This window comes from Oreochromis aureus, linkage group 4 (genome assembly GCF_013358895.1).
Source record: "Oreochromis aureus strain Israel breed Guangdong linkage group 4, ZZ_aureus, whole genome shotgun sequence".
NCBI lineage: Eukaryota > Metazoa > Chordata > Actinopteri > Cichliformes > Cichlidae > Oreochromis > Oreochromis aureus.
Genome location: NC_052945.1, coordinates 28,806,865 through 28,826,093, shown reverse-complemented (window position 1 = coordinate 28,826,093; position 19,229 = coordinate 28,806,865). Strand labels below are relative to the sequence as shown.

Sequence of the window (19,229 nt, the reverse complement as noted above, 5' to 3'; positions counted from 1 at the left end):
TGACTAATCGGTTTGGCCTTTAGGACTGTGACGGAATGAAAGTCTACCCACAACAAGGGCCCACAGTGATAAAACCTGGGTTGGCGTGCTTTCTCAGACCTCTCCGGGTGAGTCTAAATCAGAAGGGACTGTGAAAGTGTGCCTTTGAATGCACTGAAAAGAACACAAAATGCCATCTTTAACTTAAGATCCCATTTATTTGTAGTGCAAAAAGTAGAACAGAGGACTACAAATAATATAACCCTGTGTCAAGTACATATGGTATAATCTAGTAGACCATTTCATGATGCAACCTTTCATACCATGCATATGTGGAGCAATAATTTTACGCCATAAAAACCAACTTTAAAAAAAAAAAAAAAAAAAAAACATCAGTAGAACAAAAAAATAAAAAGTGTTTACACAACCGCAGGACTCTGGTCTTCGTAGATCATAGCACAAACTGTTAGAGGCAAGTACAAGTCACAGGACAGCAGCTCTGATATGGGACGCACAAAAACAACTTGATCAGCGGTTGTAAAGAAAGGCAGACGTAGTGTCTGATAAATGTGCCTCAGGCTTTTTAATCTGCTGTCGATTTCCTGTCACAGGAAAAATTCCAGCGCATTGAAGAACATGTTTCCTTCCAGCTCAACCGTGAACAACACCTAGCAGCAGCAAACAGGACATCAGCTGACTCAGTTTTATATATTTTTTAGTGTTTTTATGATTAGAGACTCTCGCATAGTGTTTTCCAGTTTTTGTGTTTAAAGTGGAGAGTGCAGTTAGGTCCGACCCACAATCAGACCCCCTGATGGGGGAGGTCTTATGGATAGGAATTAAAAAAAAAATTTTTTTTAGAGGCAACAGAGAAAAAAAAAAAATAAAATAAAATACACAAAAGTCATATCACCAGACACGGGCACGTACCTGTAGTGTGACAGAAACAGTGTTGGCGCTGCAAACATGTCAGTGTTCAGTCTCATCTAATAAAGGGCTAGCATGGGAGACTTTTGCGAGGCACTGAACAAACCCACCCTTCTAGAGAGAAAGTGCTTTGGTGTACATTGTGAAAATATTTACAGAAGACATGTTTCAGATTTAAGGCTGAGAAGGAAAAAAAAAGAAAGCATTCAAAGTGAATACAGAAGAAATCTAGACTAAAGCTGTTACACACCCGCTTGATTTTTACATTTTTTTCCAAAGGTACTTCAAACTTAAACTAAAAATAAAACGCTACAAGAAGAAAAATCATCAGCAAACACATAAAACCCAAGATGTAGTGAACGTGACGATCTGTAGTGGAGGTATGAGGACAGCTTGTGCAGCTTTTGTTCTGTAGCACTCGGAGTAGTGAAACTTCTTCATCATCTATCACATTTAAACTGGCACCTGACAAAACTTGTTCCAGTTCTGTTTCACTGTGTAACATAAAAAAATTAAAAAAGGATTTTAAATAAATGTTCAAGAAAAAAAAAGAAAAAAAAAAAAAGTAGTGAGTCCAAGAGGCTACAGGGGAAATAAAAGTCACCTTAAAAGGTGAGGTTGCCTCTTCTTAAGGCCTATAACTCCTACTTTTTAACAGAGCAGAGAGCTTCTGCTCTGGAGCCCAACGGAGAAAAGAAATCTTCTCATATCAGTAAGAGCCAGCAGGGGGCAGCAGCAGCGTGACAAACACTGAGGCGCAGTGATCCCAGTGAAGGCATAAAAAGGCAAAAGACACTCAGAGTTCACATGGATCACCTTGTGTGCACTTTGCTTTTCATTTGAGGGTAACTGTCACGCCTCAGTGTCTCATCTCGGGTGGTGTCGTGTCAGGCCCCTCCTTGCGTTGATTAGTTGTCTCTGCTGGGCGAGGAAGGACATGGCCTGGTTGGAGGAACCCAGCCGCTCACCAGACACTTTCTGATGCAGTGCCATTCCCTGACAGGTGAAGAGGGCGGAGGAAAGAGAAAGATGAAGGAGTGAGGGATTGGGTGGTGTGGATGTAGTTCCTGTTTGAGCTTTTGTGTATTTGCACGCTCGCTCACCATCTTGTACCAGGCACTGATGATGAGTTTCTCCTCCTGGTCGTGTCTGGCCCTGCTCTTCTCATAATCATGCTGTATAAAAGGAACACCATCATCATGCATTGGTGGGATTTACAGCGCTGGTGGAAGCACATTTGTCTCAGAGTTAGAGGTTCATACCTCCAGATGCTGGATTCTTCTCTCCTTCTCTGTCAGCTGGTTTTTCAGGGCCTGAACGTCAGGAGTCACTGGCTGCTGCTTAGGATCCAGGGTTTTGATCACCTGCACACAAAAAGATATTCGTTTAAAGAGCTGAGAACATCATTTTGTCATGAGAGATGCTTAAAATGTATGACTTTGAAAAACAAAAAACTGCACGCGTTTCCCTTTAATTTTTCTGATATTTAAAATGCAGAAGTCTTTAAGCAGTGTGAAATAAAAGGTGGGGTACTCCTATAACCACTGACCGTTCTCGCCTTCTCCACGTAGCGTTTGTATCGCTGCTCCATCTGCTTCATGTCCTCGTCCTTCTTCCGCAGGATCTCCTGGAGTTCATCAATCTTCTTGGCCACTAGTAGAAAGAAAAACAAATTCGCGTTTAGCAAAGGAACAAGCCTGAATTTCTTTTGAATACCATCTACATGACATTTCTTACTGTTGCTGTCCACTTTGGGCTCTAGGTCATCAATGACCTCTTTTTTCTTTTGCAGGTCTGACTGGGCCTCGTGGAGCTTCTCCCTGGAACAGTCCACACATCGACACTTGTGTGAGTTCACTTTTGTTTGCAGCACAGAAGGCAGACAGACATCAGTAAGCAGGAGAAAAATAATACTCACAGGTGCTCCTCAAGCTTTTTCTTCAATAAGGACGACTTGAAAGAAGAAGAAAAAGAAAGAAACTTAAAACCCATTGTACTTTTAAAATGGCACATTTAAACACACACACACACACACACACACACACACACACACACACACACACTATAAGCTGTGAAAGTCAAGCTGTCACAGAGTCAAATCATAGGCCAGTTGGAGAGAGGGCGGGCCGTACTTACGATGGCCTGATTTTGGCAGAGTTGATCGGTGGGGGCAGGCGGAGAGAGACAGACACAGAGGGGCAGGCGTTACCGGTGAATCACCACAGCAAACACGGGTTAAATTCCCACACAACATGTATCAAAAGTAGGAGAACAAACAATGCGGTCCTCAAAGGCAGAGTGATTTCAGAACTAATTTTTTCAATATACTCAGTGTGCCATTTAAATACCATGCCAGCTAAAACCCTTTAATGACTTGAGCATATACATAATAAATGGCTTTATTGGTTAGAATTTAATCACGTGTCTTATATTTCACTCCTTCCAGGTAAAACTGATAAGGGAAAAAAAAAGTCAGTTGCACACTGTGTATATGCTGCCAATATTCTGTCAGCTTGACTGTGTTGAGTTATGTAATAGCAGAAGTGGGCAGATGAGAAGCAAACCGGTCTTTCCACTCACGTCCTCGTTCTTGCTGTCCTGCTCCTGGAGTGCTTTCTGGAGCTCCTCGACCTGAGAACGCAGCTCTGAGATCTGCTGCTGGTTCAGCCTTGGAAAGAGGAAAACAAGGGAAACACGGGGTAAGGATAAGAGGAAAGGTTGGGAAGAGAAGGAGGAAAAAAAACAAAAGGAGGGAGGTGTGTGGGGGAGGGGGCATGACTAGAGAAGGAAAAGGGTTTATAGAGAGGCAGATGGTAAAAGACGTGAAAGATGCAACACAAAGTTATTAAGCTGCTGCTACTGTGGGTGGAAGATGTTTGCAAAGTATCATGTGGGTCCTTGTACATCTGCTGCAGGCACCGACTGTGCCGCCTGGCCATTCACTGCTCTGCTCTACTGAGCATGCTCACTCCACTCCTCTCCTCCTGGTACTGTTGCTGAGGATGCTTCCCACACCCTGGGCCTGGTGTTGCAATGGACACACACACAAACGTACACACACACAGTCCACCCACATGTCCACATGCCCATAGGCATGTAAACACACACACACACAAACACTGAGTCGAGGGACAATCTGGCTTTCTGCTTGTCTGTCCTCCAGTCCAGCCCACACAGCTCAGTTGAACACACAGTCCAGAGGGTGAGTTGACATTTAGGCAGATATCACTCCTCCTATCAGCCAAACAACCAGCTTAATGTCCAGGAACGCACAGTATGGTGGCCTAGAAGCAGACTGGTTACTTAACACTGCTGAAAGAAGAGTACACACACACGCACACACACACACACACACACACACACACCCCCCCCTACCTGTTCTGAGTTTCTAGCCCATTCTTGCTGCGTTGAGCCTCCTCCAGCTCAGCCTGAACTTCCACAAGTTTCTGTCGGTAGGTCTCCTCCTGGACGCACAGCATCTTGTTTTCACTTTGGAGGCGAACAACTGTCTCCCTGTCAAAGCCGCAATGATAAGAGTGGGGCAACAGGAGGTGAAGCGAAAAAGAGGGGTGGGGATAAAATGGGTTAGAGAATGGCGGCTGCAAATGGAAGCATGAACGAAACTTCTATCCACCAACGCCCAGGCCAAACGCGCCATGTGTCGCCATTTGGCACACAACGTCCAGTTTCTAAAAATAAACTTTTGTGGTTGTGTTAGCAAGAATGTACACATGGCACGAGTGAGTACGTGAGTGAAAGTTACACCGAGGCATGTTTGTGTAGACTTAAAACAAAACGCGCTTCTTTTTATGGTTAAAAAACACCAAACAAAACAAAAGAAAACATTGAAATGTGCAAACAGACATACTTGATCTCAGTTGGCATGATCTCTGCAGCCAGGTTTTCAACCGTGTCACCGCTGCCACACAAGCCTCCTGCAGAGAGAAAGACAGTCTGAGGTAAGATAAACAAATCATTGAAAAAGGTCGAGTAATTCCTGTTACCCCCCCCCCCCCCCAAAAAAATTAAAAACAAACAAACAAACAAAATACCCCAACCCCAAACAACCTAAAACAAATCAGTTTGATAAAGTGAAACAGCAAAAACAACAATGGGAAAAACAAACAAACAAACCCCCCCCTTAAAATAAAATAGTTGCATAAAAAAAAAAAAAAAAAAAAAAAAAAAAATCACACTGAAGATCCCAAATTAAATAGAACTGAACTACATTTAAATCGATTAATAGAATAAAATGAGGAGCTCAAAAAAATCTAAAAATTAATACGGGTATGAGGAAGGAACGTTTCCTGGGGGTTTGTTTGACGTCTTCTATGTATTATCGTAGGGTCTTGATCTTAGGATATAAAGCACTTCGAGGCGACTGTTGCTGTGACAGAGAAATAAAACTGTATTAAATTGAATTATGGCCGTGGAGCTGAATCACTCTTTAGAGAAGGTTCTTGGCTTCTTTTCTAGTAAGCAGTGCAGAGGATGACGACCTCTCAACCTCTGACTGCATCTGGATGGGGGACTCGCACACTGTCAGCTGGACACTTGTCTAAGTTTACTAAAAATTTCAGCCTGAGAACTTTTTTCACTGTAAATGTTTACAATTCCCCAAACAAAAAAACAAACAACACACACAAAAAAGTTACACTCTTTAGTATTACAATTACACTCACCAGCCACTTTATTAGGTACACCTGTTCAACTGCTCATTTACAAAAATATCTAATCAGCCAATAACATGACAGCAACGAAAAGCATCTATGTATGTAGATGTGGTCAAGACTGAACATCTGAATGGGAAAGAAAAGTGATTTTAGTTTAATTAGGCGTGATCTGTGTAGTCTCCTCGTGTCTCACTGACCATGTCCACCCCTTTATGACCACAGTGTGACCATCTTCTGACGGCTGCTTACAGCAGGATGACACACCATTCTTAAACACCGAGTTTACTGTACTTAAGTAGTGTCCACAGTCACCAGATCTAGAGCACCTTCAGGATTTGGTGGAACGGGAGATTAACATCATGGATGTGCAGCTGACAAATCTGCAGTAGCTGTGTGATGCTATCAGATCAAATCTCTGAGGAATGTTTCCAACACTTTCTTGAATCTGCGCCATGGAGATTAAAGGCTGTTCTGAAGGAAGAAGGGGGTCCAACTTCCATGTTTCCTTACGTTTTATTTATTTATTTTTTTTTTCCACAGTGTGCGACATATTTCTCAGTAAAGCCCATTCTTTTAGGTGCTTTCTAGCCATACCTATGCTTTCAACTCACCTGCTCCACTGAGATACCTCTGCTGGACTTGTGCACACCTGAGCTCATCGTTTGTCTCCCGCAGTGTGTCTCTTTCTGCGATCAGACGCTGAAAAACAAAGCACAGCAAAACATCTTAAGTGGCCTTAAGATCCATGTAGCGTCAGGTTTTCTATATCTGGACTTGGATGCGATGCAGTCCAGACAGAGACGGAGCAAATGCAAGTATCCACGTCATATTAGCACGTTTCCTAATTACACCCACAAGTAAGCGAGAAAATTAATCACTCCTTGACTGCAGAAGCTACTAGAATTGACACAGGATGTGGGAGTCCGCTGAAGAATAGTACAGTATGTGCCAGGCAACAATTCTCCATGTAGGGAAGTGGGTTCTGTAATGATCACAACAAACGCCAGTCTATACATCATTTGTCATCACTGAAATCAAAACTATTACTAGACCGAGAGGGAAATGAGAGGGCCTCAGTGTACAAATACACTCTGTAGACGATGTGCACATTTCCCCCCATATAAAAACTGTTTTTTATTTCTCGAAAATGCTCTCTGACTCACTTCTTTCTCCTTCAGCAGTGCGTCGTACTTGTCGTGAAGGTTCTTGTACTCAAACTGCCACTTCTCAGCTTTCATGGCCTCTGCTGAGTGCTTGGTGTGAAGCTCATGAGCCTGCACGTCAGAGAGCATACAGTCAGCCAGAGTGCTCTATTTTAAAATAAATAAATAAATGAAAAGGGTTTCCAAACACATGTATGAGCCAGAATGTGTTTCACATCACTTGGATTTCCCAACACAGGGACAGGCACAAACACAGCTTGCCTGTCTCTTGTAGGTGTCCAGCTGACTGCGGACAGCGTTGGCCCTGCGAAGCTCCTCCTCCAGCTCGCACGTGCGCTGCATGTACACGGTGTTGCGCTCTTCCAGGAGGCGCACCTGCCTGCGCAGGTCTCCCAGGTCCTCCAGCTTCCTCTTGTACGTCTCCACCATCGCCTCGAGCTGGTTCACCCGGTCAGACGAGTGCCTGAGGGGGAAGGAAAGGAGAGCGTGGGAGGTATTGAGTACCGGCAGAGGAATATGAGTTATACTTAACACAATGCGTCCATGTAGATGTGTACTCTGACGCAAGCCGGTGTCAATGCATGAAAATTTGTATTATCAACACAGATGTCAGAGAGAGGAGCTGAATGGACATCTGTGTGTGGGCAGCATGGGGGTTGCTTCTGTGAGTTCATCTATTATCAGTTTGCACTACTACTTAAAGGAAAAGCCTCGCCATTATCAACATTCTTGATATTGAAAGTTTATCAACAATGTATTAGTTTGTGTCTCGATACTTTTGGACACAGGATCAAACCTGTTTGAAGTTTTTGCGTCTTCAACAGAGATCAATCTTCAAATATGCCAAGAAACCTCAACTCATCCACTGTTTTTTGCAACTACTACTCAAACAGTAGGAAACACTGAATTTGTTGGACAGAAGCAAATATATTTAGAACAATCCTTGTATAATAAAAGGAGCATTGCATCCTGTACTACACATACAATATTTGCTTTTATTTGATTGTTGGCTTTAGCAGTTGTTTTATTCACAGTTCCTGAAGTAGTAGCTCAGCAGACGTTGTTAGCCAATGTTTACAATTTCCCGTTTTGACACATGGAAAACCTTTATATGTAAAACACTTGTAAACTGTGAATGTAATGCATTCCAAAAAACCTGCAAAGCATGAACACAAACACTTAAGTGTCCATGTGACCAAACGCCCACAAAGCGCAACTTTCTGCAGTTTCTTTCACTACAAACTTGTGAGCTTGCAAAAAGGCCTGCACCACTCCTTACATAATAACCATTGTATAACTGGCTTGTTTACATTTTCATGATGAACTGAACTCGATCTGTTTGAGCTGCTCTCACCTGAGGATGTCCATCTCATCTTTGAGGGCCTGGGCCTCCTGCGCCAGGCTGGTCAGCTCTTCGTTCCGTAGCTGCAGCTCGGCCACCTCGCGCTCCAGTATCTCTGCCCGCACACGCATGTCGTCTCTGCCGTTCTCCAGTCTGAGATATACAGTGGTTTATATAACTGGATGGGCTCTTTGAAAGACACTCGAAGGAACAGCTGACTCAACGGCATCTGATTTGCATGTCTTTATAAATTTGACTCATATGTTATGAACAAGGGCTGAAATTTTACACTACCACTACTACTACATCTTTTTAAAGAGTTAATGACTTAGACACTCATTATAAACCCAGTGTTGTTTTCCTAAGTACTTATGTACCACTTGTACCTGTAGTTTTCCTCCTGAAGCTGCTCCATCTGACTCTGCAGCAGCAGCAGCTTCTTGCCAGTGATGGCAGTGGTGGAGGCATCCAGAGATTCGCTGAGGCTGAGCTTCTCTTTCAGGGAGCGTGTCTCTGCCTGCAGGGACATCTTCTCCTCCAGAGCCACTGACAGCTGTCGGAGGGGGGTGGGAGAGAGAAACAGAGCACAAACATTGCAAAAAGAGGTGTAAAGACTGAGTGTGCAGTGGACTGCTGAGAGAGAAGAGATGGAAGGTGAGCTACAGCTTTAAAAAGGGGTGGAAAAACAGGACAAGGAGACAAAATAGAGGAAAGGTCCTGATTGAAGCATAACAAAAAGAAGCAAAAAAAAAAAAACAGACTCTTTCCACAAATATATACAAAAAAACCAAACAAACAAACAAACAAAAAAACCCAAAAAAAAACAAAACACAGTGCAAGGACACGACAGATTCAGGAAGGAAAACAAGATAAATAGCGATAACTCACCACTTTCAGTGCAAAGAGGACCTTAAACACATGCTTTGCTGTAATATCGCAAGCTCTTTTGTAAAATGTGTGTTAGTCAGCTGGTGTGCAATGATCTCAAGCAGATGGAACATTCTCAGTAGTGCAGTTGTTAGCTTTACCCCCAGGGTTCAAAGCAGATCCTCATGATATGAGCAGATGAGTATGCAGAGCTCATTGAGGACCGTAAGTAATACATGTGTAACATTAATAGTAGGCAGGAGAAAAGATCTAAATCCAGGGCAATGACGGTGGTTGGTTTGAGGAAAGGGCCAGCTGTAGTTTAGAGCTGCATTACTTTTAAATGTTTGTGTCAGACTGAACGGCGCTCATAGTTAAACAAGCTTGCATTCCAATATTAAGAGAGGGGAGCGCATACTTACCTGCAGGATATCTTTCCAGTCTGAATACAGCAAAACCCTACACTGAACTTTAAGGACAGATTGCATGCTTTAGCACCAAACCAGTAACAGTAAATAGCTTTCAAAACAACACAAATGACTAATCCCTAACGCGTGGGCTGAGTAAGTAAACAAACAGGTGGGCTGGGAGCAGTACAAATTATAGTTGGCTACTGCTCCATCCCAAGGCAACGTGTCAGTTTTATCTTGATGTTATGCAACTATCGACTGGGATCCTCTTTTTTAAAAAAAAAGAAAAAAAAAGTCTGAATTAGTCCGCTCACATTCAGTGGTGCAAAAACAAGTCAAGGGAACACAAACAAAGCCTTTGGCTGGCTAATCAATAAAAGGCCAGAGCACAAAAGTTGCAGGCACAGACACACAACATGCTTCTCTAAAAACAAAAAAAACAAAAAAACCCAGCAAAACTAGACCTCTGAGAGTCTGTAAATCTGGTAGGCAGAGATGAAATGGCGTTATTTTTTTCATATTTCTAAGTCAACAGCTCAAAGATTGATAAAACAAACCCGAGACGCATCTTAAAGTTATAATCCTCAAGATTTCCATGCAATCAAACCATTTCTCCCCAGCAATACCTATTCTGCTATCCACTCTTTATATTTTTACACACTGAGATCAAAATCTTATTTACAAGTGAGAACTGAGGGGTGTCCTATGAGGCAAGTCAAATATAGCCCGGCTTTCTGTTCAAGCCTAAACCTAAAACCCCAGAAAGTGACAATCAGCTTTCTTTGTTAAGCCACACTTTCTCTTGTCTGACATGCCATGTTATACTACTTCTACTACTACGATTAAACACATTACTGTTCATATTACAAACTCTATATCATCACAAGCATGCAACGTAGTAAATATATCATCATGAAGTAGGGTGAAAAGGGAGCCACTTTCATGACACTAAAAACGCTGATTTTAACCTGAATAATCCAATAATCTTGCTTTATAGTACACCCCTCCGGCCAAGGTGGGAACCATACAAACTTGGTACACCCATCAAATTTAACCAATAAATATAGGCCAACATGTATAGGTGGACTGCAACATTAGTGTTATACAGTTAAGCCCATAATTATTCATACCCCTGCCGAATTTTGACTTAAAGTTACTTTTGTTCAACAAGCAAGTTCTTTTTTGAGCAGAAATGACACAGGTGTCTCCCCAAAGATAATAACACGATGTACAAGAGGCATCATTGTGGAAAAAAATATTTCTCAGGTTTTATTTATATTTTAGCAAAAACTATCATGTCCAGAATTATTCATACCCTTCTCAATAATCAATAGAAAAAAGCCTTTATTGGCTATTACAGCAATCAAACGCTTCCTATAATTGCAGACCAGCTTTTTGCATGTCTCCACAGGCATTTTTGCCCATTCATCTTTAGCAATGAGCTCCAAATCTTTCAGGTTGGAGGGTCTTCTTGCCATCACCCTGATCTTTAGCTCCCTCCACAGATTCTCAATTGGATTCAAGTCAGGACTCTGGCTAGGCCACTGCAAAACGTTAATGTTGTTGTCTGCTAACCATTTCTTCACCACGTTTGCTGTATGTTTTGGGTCATTGTCGTGCTAAAATGTCCACTGGTTCCCAAGGCCAAGTTTTTCTGCAGACTGCCTGATGTTGTTGTTGAGAATCTTCATGTATTGCTCTTTTTTCATGGTGCTGTTTACTGTGATTAGGTTCCATGGTCCATTGGCTAAAAAACACCCCAAAAGCATTAGGTTCCCACCACCATGTTTGACAGTGGGGATGGTGTTCTTTGGGTTGAAGGCTTCTCCATTTTTATGCCAAATGAAGGCAACATCATTGTGACCAAATAATTCAATTTTTGTTTCATCTGACCATAACACTGAAGACCAGAAACCTTCTTCTTTGTCCAGATGAGCATTTGCAAAGGCCAAATGAGCTTTTGCATGCCTTAGAAGTGCCTGGAGAAGTGGCGTTTTCCTTGGTCTGCATCCGTGGAACCCAACAGTGTCCGTTGGACTGTCTGCCTTGAGACATTGCCACCAGCAGAGCCCAGATTCACCAGAATGGCCTTGGTGGTGATCCTTGGATTCTTTTTCACCTCTCTCACTATCCTCCTGGCCAGCACAGGTTTCACTTTTGGCTTCCGACAACGTCCTCTGAGATTTTCCACAGTGCGGAACATCTTGTATTTTTAATAATACTTTGCACTGTAGCCACTGGAACTTGAAAACATTTGGATATGGCCTTGTAGCCAATTCCTCACTTGTGAGCAGCCACAATGCACAGCTGCAGGTCCTCACTGAGTTCCTTTGTCTTAGCCATGACTGTCCACAGACCACCTGCAGAGAGCTGCTGTTTTTCACCTGTTGAGTTGATCAAAACAGCTATTTCCAATTAATCAGGGTAATTAGGATGCTTTAGAACAGCTTTGACTATTTGGAATGGTATGGAACTTTGGATTTTCCCAGAGACTGTGACAGTTTGTAAAGGGTATGAATAATTCTGGACATGATACCTTCTGCTCAAATGTAAATAAAAGCTGAGAAATATTTTTTTCCACAATGATGCGTCTTGTACATCATCTTATTATCTTTTGTGAGACGCCTGTGTCATTTCCAGTCAAAAAATAACTTGCTAGTTGAATAAAAGTAACTTTAAGTCAAAATTTGCCAGGGGTATGAATAATTATGGGCTTAACTGTATGGTTTTTGTCTCAGTGTTTTTATAGCGGACATCTGTACTCAATCATGCTTATTGTTCCAAATCCTGTTAAACGAGTTCCACTAAACAAAAGTGGAATTTATACTCAAGTACTCACAGGAAAAAGACGTGAAGGACCAAAATGATAGATTTAAAGCACTTTTAGCAGGGTGGCACAGAACATCCACCTTAAACTTGCCAGCACTGCTGACATACTGCTGTAATTCTACTGTGTCTTGTGTGAAAAACACTGGCCTTAATCAGATGACGCTTGTGCAACAAAACCATTTGTTGAACCAATGTGTGCTCAAAGAGTTTCTCTTCAGTTTCCACCGACTTGATTGCCAAATTGACCTGAAGTGAAATCTTAGGATTATATCTTTAAAGTCTTAGGAAATGTTTGCCAAGTATGATCAAAACCATGTTTAGTAAACCAACCTGATGTTCAAGGTCTCGACAGCGCTGGCTCAGGTCGTCCTTCTCGTCTGCCTCCTCACTCAGAAAATAATACTTCCTGGACTGCAAATAAAAGATGTGCAGACAGAGGATATTTGACACTGATCAAAGCAGTGGGGAGTAAACACAAACAGAGGATGTAGCAAATCTAAGTAAAAAACAAGTAGAGGAATGAATATGTTGTGGGTTTTTACCTGATAGTCAAAATCCCCGTAGGTCTCTGGGCTTCCCGGTTCAGATGACGGCTCCTTTGATAAGAGCTAAAACAAAACAGGAAAGTGAGTCAATGAATGCAACCACAGGGAAAATAAAATAACAGTCTTTTGCCAAAGGCAGATTTATCTGGTTCTTTGAATAGCCTTGTTTGGTAAAAACCCCGGAAGATGATCCAGGTTTTTAACAGTCCCTTTGGTGCTGATAAACACTAAACGCATCTTTGTAAATAGCACAGAGTAGGGGTCTGTGGGATGCTCTTTAGTCTTATGTTTATCCAGACTTCTTTGATTTTGAATTAACCGTGACTAAGAATTGGATTAATGCAAATCAGGGTAAACCAAGAGGAAAGGAAAAGAGGCTCACTCACTTCCTGAATGGCAGTCATCACAACATGCTGGACAGATTCCTCGAGTGTCATTATCTGCTGGATTTGCTCTGCGTTTAGGAGAAGACAACAAAGACCAGTGAAGTCTCAGCCAAATACAGATTAACACACACGCACGCACCCATGAAAGTCAAACCGCTGCTGTAAAAATCGACTCAGCTTTACAGTCAATTTTCTATGAAACTGACCTGATCATTTTTTGTCTCATGAGCTGTTATCAGTAACGGGAAAACAGCTTGTCCACAAATTATCAATTTGTAATGATCAGGCCATAACTGAGAGCAAAACAACTGTTCCAACTTTTTCTGTGTCAAGCCACCAACATTTACCTCTCCAAAGAAGAAAAAGAGCACCGCATACCTCGCCCAGTGGTGAAAATTCCCACCACTAAGCATGAATGAATCCAGATTAGATTTTGAGGGTTTTTTTTGAGAATGCCAACATGTCTCCCTCGTTATCACCAATTTAATAAATGTGTATTTCTGTATGCAAGATGCAAATTGTCCAACACTGCTTATTTCACAGGAAGAACTCAGGAAGGAAGTAAAAAGAGTGCATATCTGGATGGGTCGATCATTCTGCCATTTGTGAAATGAGTAACAAAAAATTATTATTTTCAAAGGAAAGTTGATAACTAATGAACCACCTTAAGCCAACTATCCAGTATACCAGGGGTTGGGAACTCCAGGCCTCGAGGGCCGGTGTCCTGCAGGTTTTAGATGTCACCCTGGGTCAACACACCTGAATCAAATGATTAGTTCATTACCAGGCCTCTGGAGAACTTTAAGACATGATGAGGAGGTCATTTAGCCATTTAAATCAGCTGTGTTGGATCAAGGACAGATCTAGAATTTGCCCTGCAGTATATGCATGTATGATTAAATGAGTCTTCTTATGTTAGTACTCTATGCAGCAGTCTATGCCAAACACTTAATACAATCCATCCTGCAGTAGCTTGAATAGCCTTTAACATCAATAATTTGAAGCAATCAGTTCTGGTATGACTTTCTCACTCTCTCACATCACTGTGGAGGAATTTTGTCCTACTTTACAGTGTTGCTTCAGTTCATTGAGTTTATGCACAGCTCTTAAGGTCCTGCCACAGAATTTCAATCAGGTTGAACTCTGGACTTTGGATCATTGCAGCACCTTGATTTTTTTTTTTTTTTTTTTTGCCTTTTTCAGTCGTTCTGTTGTAGATTGTCTGGGATCAGAGTCCTGTTGCATGACCTAATTTCAGCTAAGCTTTAGCTGTCAAACAGCTTCACATTTGACTCTAGAATATTTTGGTATACAGAGGAGTTCATGGTCAGCTCAATGACTGAGTTAACCACGTCTTGTGGCTGTAAAACACGTGCTAACAGCTGGTATGAGGCGGTTGTGAGAGGCTGTTGTTGCTATTCGCCAAATGTGGTGTTGTGCATTATAGCCAAACATTTCCACTTTGGTCTCATCTGTCCAAAGGACATTGTTATGGCTTGTTCAGATGCAGCTTTGGAAACCTGGAGCTGTGTTGCTATGTTCTTTTTAGATGGAGGAGGCTCTCTGCTGCAACCCTTGCAAACAAGCCATACTCCTTCAGTCTTTCTCTCATTGCGCTGTCTTGAACATCAACATTTAACATGTTGACTGAGTTCTGTAGAGTCTGAGATGTAGCTCTTGGGTTATTTACTGTTTCTCTGAGTGCTGAACGGTCTGTCCTTGGGATGAATTTGATAGGATGTTCACACTGGAAAGACTGTGGTATTTTGTTAACACACATCTGAATCCAGACCAGAAAACTTTCAGGAGGTGCTCACACTTGCACACTCTGTGCCAATTATAGTTGCGCAGCAATTCATTTCCACATTTGAAAAATTTATTTCCCCCTCCCTTCTTCTAGATCTCATAGCAGTTTAGTCATTGCCTTCCCCAGCTATTAAAAAGCAAACCCACAAGTGTGAGACATCATCTTTGCTTCTACCACTCAGCAGAATAAAATATATTTACTATAATAACAAGAATGCTGATTCTAGCACCTTTTAATCTTGTGCTTCAGCACATTTGCCATATATAGCAGTCAACCAGAAGCCACGTCTCCTAATGTTGCTCCTAATCCCCTAATGAATGTTTATGTTGGCAAGAGGTCAGTCCATTTTTTTAAACATTTGCAAAAAAATATTTTTAAAAAAAAATCCAGCAAAAGTGTCTATTCAAGGATGGAGGAGGAAAACAAGGCCATCTGGCCACCATGATAATATGTCATGTCATATTATGCTTTGCTAGCAGTTGGGTATAAAGTGAGTGGCCAGCTGCTAAATAGAGCTCTTGTCCAAATAAAGTTGGAAAATGAAACAAGAAAACCTTGTATGCCCTCCATGTGAGCATTTGTAAATGACTTGAGATCACTGAATTGCGTTTTTGTGTTTTCATGCTGACAAATATCTTCTCAGCAGTGAATATGAGGCATTTATTTCTAAATGAAAGCAGGAGAAATGTACTTGTGTACAGGCCTACCTTGTTTCTTCTCGCAGCTGACTGCACAACCCAACACGAGCTGTACCAGCTTTCCCAGTTCTGTGACATCTCCCATCTCTCCTATCAGGTTCACGTCTGGCATATGCTCATCAGACACCTGGTGACCGAGCACCTGTTCACGGAACAGAAAAGTGAGACGTTAGGCTCGAGTCAAGCAGCGCATGAAAAATGAAGGTGCAAATCAGCAAAAGTTTCTTACATCGTGATAATATTCCATCATGCTTTTCAGAATCTTTTTCAAGTTGCTGACCTGAAAGAGTGAAACAGGGTTGCAATCGTAACACTTTCATTAATCAAGCAGAAGAATTTAAAAAAAGATCTTTGATTTTAGTCATTCTAGATAACTACAGGGTGTTCTGTCATATCATGCTGTTTCACAAATTACCTTGAGGCGCCAGTTGGCCCCGCTCTCCTCCTTGATCCTGCCTAGCCATGTCTCATTAAACCAAGAAGGGTCTCTGTTAATGAGAGCACAAGAGAATTGTAACGACGACACATCTCTGGACACTGAGATTAATAACACAAGACCACAGGGCAGTGAGACCCTGTGCTTCTGTCCCTTCAGGGACAATGACAGAGTAAAACTATTCATTAAAAGCTACACAGCATGGGAATAATGATAAAGAAGCAGCTACAGCTAAAATAGGTTGATTAAAAATCAGTTTTCCAAATGTGTATTTTCCAATAATTGGCTGATGTGATTAAGCCTGCACAGGTCACCTTATTCATTTAAAAACAAAATCACACCGATGCCTGAGGTATTCAGGGTTGTGTCTGGGTAACATTTACTGTTTAACTGGCTACATTTTGCATAGATAATGGACTAAATGGCAATCAAAAATTATACAGATAAGCAAATTTCAGTGAGTAAGTTCTGAATGAAGACAATTGTGCAGTTAGTCGAAACAACACTGGGGACATACTGCTTGTGCTTACATTCTGTGCAGTACGTGTGCAATGGCCACTCCGCTTGTCAGGTCATGCTTGCTGTTGCATGATGGCACCTGAAATGTCTGTAACTGAGAGTGAAGACATTAAAGAGTTGGTCATTAAAGAAAGAAACCTTTCAATGTTTTGACATTTAATGTACAGCAACATTACATTGAACTAAACTAGGGTGAAAACATTACTATGTTAAATAAATGAATGCAATATCCCCATTATAAACAGCACTGCGCAAAAATCTTGAATCATTAGGAAAATGGGAAATAGGTGCAGTGATTTATTGAAACATCGACAAACATAAATGTAAAAAAGGGAAAACGTGATTTGTACAATTCTAACAAACTTGAAAATACATATTTGGTATGACCACATTTATTCTTCAACATAGCCTGAACTTTATTAGACAACTTTTTTCTAATTTCTTTAAGTAGTCTTCAGGAACACTTCTCCATTCCTCCTGAAGGACATTCTGCCTTTTGTTCTGTTCAAGATGATTTCACAGTGCTTTAATAATGCTTGGTGATTGGACTCTGGGGAAGCCAATCCATGACTGATGGTGTTGTATTGTGTGTTTTTCCATTTGGGTATGCTTTCATTGCATTGCCAGGGTGTTTGAGATCACTGTCATACTGATAAATAAAATGATTGCCAATTAGATGGTTCCCAGATGGTATTACACTTTTCTGCATTCATAGTTCCATCAATTTTGAAAAGATCCCAAAAATATTGATTGAAAGCTAGCACCATACCATACAGAGCCTTCCCTGTGTTTTACAGATGGCTGTAGAGTCTCACTGTTGTACTCTCTCCTGACCTCCTCTATAGAGCAGCCTAAATCTGAACAAAATTTTCAAATTTGGATTCATCACTCCACCAGATCTGTTACCACCCATTTTAAATTCAGTTCTTATGCACTTTGGCATAGCTCAGCCTTCTGTCCTTGCCTTCTTCCCTTAAGACTGGCTTCTTGACCTTCACATTTCCACTGAGACCATTTCTGATCAGTAAACAGTAGATGGGTCAACTGAGGAGCTTGATGCATCTAATTTTTCCTATTGCTTAAGGCCACAATTTTATATTCTGCTCCTCTGCTTTATATAGTCTTTGAGCCTTGGTACGTCTTTCATCCGTGACCTGTTCAGTTTCCTTACATTTTTTTTTTAAGGACACACTGCACGCCATGCTGAGATGTGACAAGTTTTCAGCCAACAGCTCTTTGTGAATCACCTTATTTATATAAATACCATTTTATGCCTGTCAACCTGTGTTATCATTGGGAAGAGGAACAAGTTATATTGCTGCTAGTAAAGCCTAAAGATACAATTTAAAACTGGTTCTCTATGATGTCTGTGTAGACAACACTAGCTCATCTGTTGGATTGGGTGTCTTTTTATGCTTGAATAATTCATAGGTCAGTGTTGAGTGGCTTAAAAACACAAAAACATTCCTTTGAGAATGGTCAGATATGAGGACTGGACTGGACAATGAGTAAAAGAGTAGCTGATGTTAAAAGACACTTTGAAAGACCTTCAGAAAGTCTAAAGAACAATTGCTCAAGATCATTTTTAAAAACTTCCAAGAAAGCCTGGCTCCTTGGAACCAAAATTTAAAGAAAGAAGGGGGATTTATGTATATGGGGATTTTGTGTAAAGCCGCTCAATCTTTCTAAACATAACTTAAATTAAAAAAAAAAAAAAAAATACTAAGCAGCAATGGGGGATTACAGCCCTACTTAGCATGCTATTATTAGTTGGTGTCTTAGTTCAGTCCAAGTCTTCACACCTCTTTGTAGAAAGGAGCCAAACAGGTGGATTTGCTCTGAGCTTTGAAAATAACGTGGCTGTGTTGGATAGCCTAACATTACTCCTTAGGCCTCTCAGCTTACACTAAGCTATTTGGGTTTGTTTTTCTGGCAGTTAATTTGCTGACAACGCAGTCAGTTTGCTAACATGGATAACAGATAAAGCAGACCACCGGGAGCAAACTTCCAATGTGTTCACCAAGCCAATTAGCTCGGCTGGCTAGCGACAGTTAGCTTACAACTTAAAACACCAAGCGTTTAATTGACCAAGTCGGTAAAGATGCCACTTATCGTTTATGTGAACACACAACTTCCAAAGGTAAAGCCGTAATTCTCCACATTTGCTAACACCTGCTGACACCTCTTAGCCGGCGGTTAGCCTTGCTCGAAAATGTCGCCTCTGTCAAACTTACCCAGGTTAACAGTGAATCACACAGCTTCGCCTTATCCAGACTCATTGTGCTGTCCTCTGTGAAACTCGCAGGAGCTTACAGAGAACTGTGGGGATTTTGTTCTCGAGGCTTGTTTTGGCCCGAAGTTTCTTACTCAGTGCTGACACTTTCCACGTCAGACACTGTCCAGCCGTGGCCTCCTCCTGCTGCTCCTGACAACCTTCGCGTTTCGGCTCCTATGGGCCTCGCGAGCTTCCGTATTAGAGCGTTTCCAAGGCGATGGATTATGCTTTGGGTCATCTTGTCTGGTCGCAGTCAAAAATAGTAATTATCGCGATAATACGCTGTTTTTCTTTTAATCTGCCATAATGATGTTGCTTAAATGCTGACCATCTCCGAGTGTAATTTATTTACCCTTTATTCTGCCGGGGGATG

At 41.5% G+C, this 19,229-nt stretch overlaps 1 protein-coding gene across 2 annotated transcripts; it reads right to left on the bottom strand.

Moving 5' to 3' along the window:
* Window positions 1-177: 177 nt before the first annotated feature.
* Window positions 178-19,020, bottom strand: LOC116326869 (protein Hook homolog 2). Of its 2 annotated transcripts, XM_031748304.2 has the most exons (23): window positions 18,816-19,020; window positions 16,593-16,675; window positions 16,042-16,114; window positions 15,856-15,906; window positions 15,636-15,768; window positions 13,122-13,189; window positions 12,733-12,798; window positions 12,521-12,601; window positions 8,471-8,637; window positions 8,097-8,237; window positions 7,004-7,205; window positions 6,743-6,853; window positions 6,191-6,278; window positions 4,775-4,841; window positions 4,282-4,419; window positions 3,487-3,574; window positions 3,043-3,048; window positions 2,825-2,859; window positions 2,644-2,726; window positions 2,456-2,559; window positions 2,169-2,270; window positions 2,010-2,081; window positions 178-1,902 (listed from the first exon to the last, which is right to left on the bottom strand). In XM_031748304.2, exons 1-23 carry the CDS (start codon window positions 18,858-18,860, stop codon window positions 1,774-1,776), a joined length of 2,133 nt encoding a protein of 710 aa, XP_031604164.2. In that variant the 5' UTR covers window positions 18,861-19,020; the 3' UTR covers window positions 178-1,773. The 2 variants fall into 2 exon arrangements, with proteins under 2 accessions (XP_031604164.2, XP_039467106.1); XM_039611172.1 differs by lacking the exon at window positions 3,043-3,048.
* Window positions 19,021-19,229: the final 209 nt, after the last annotated feature.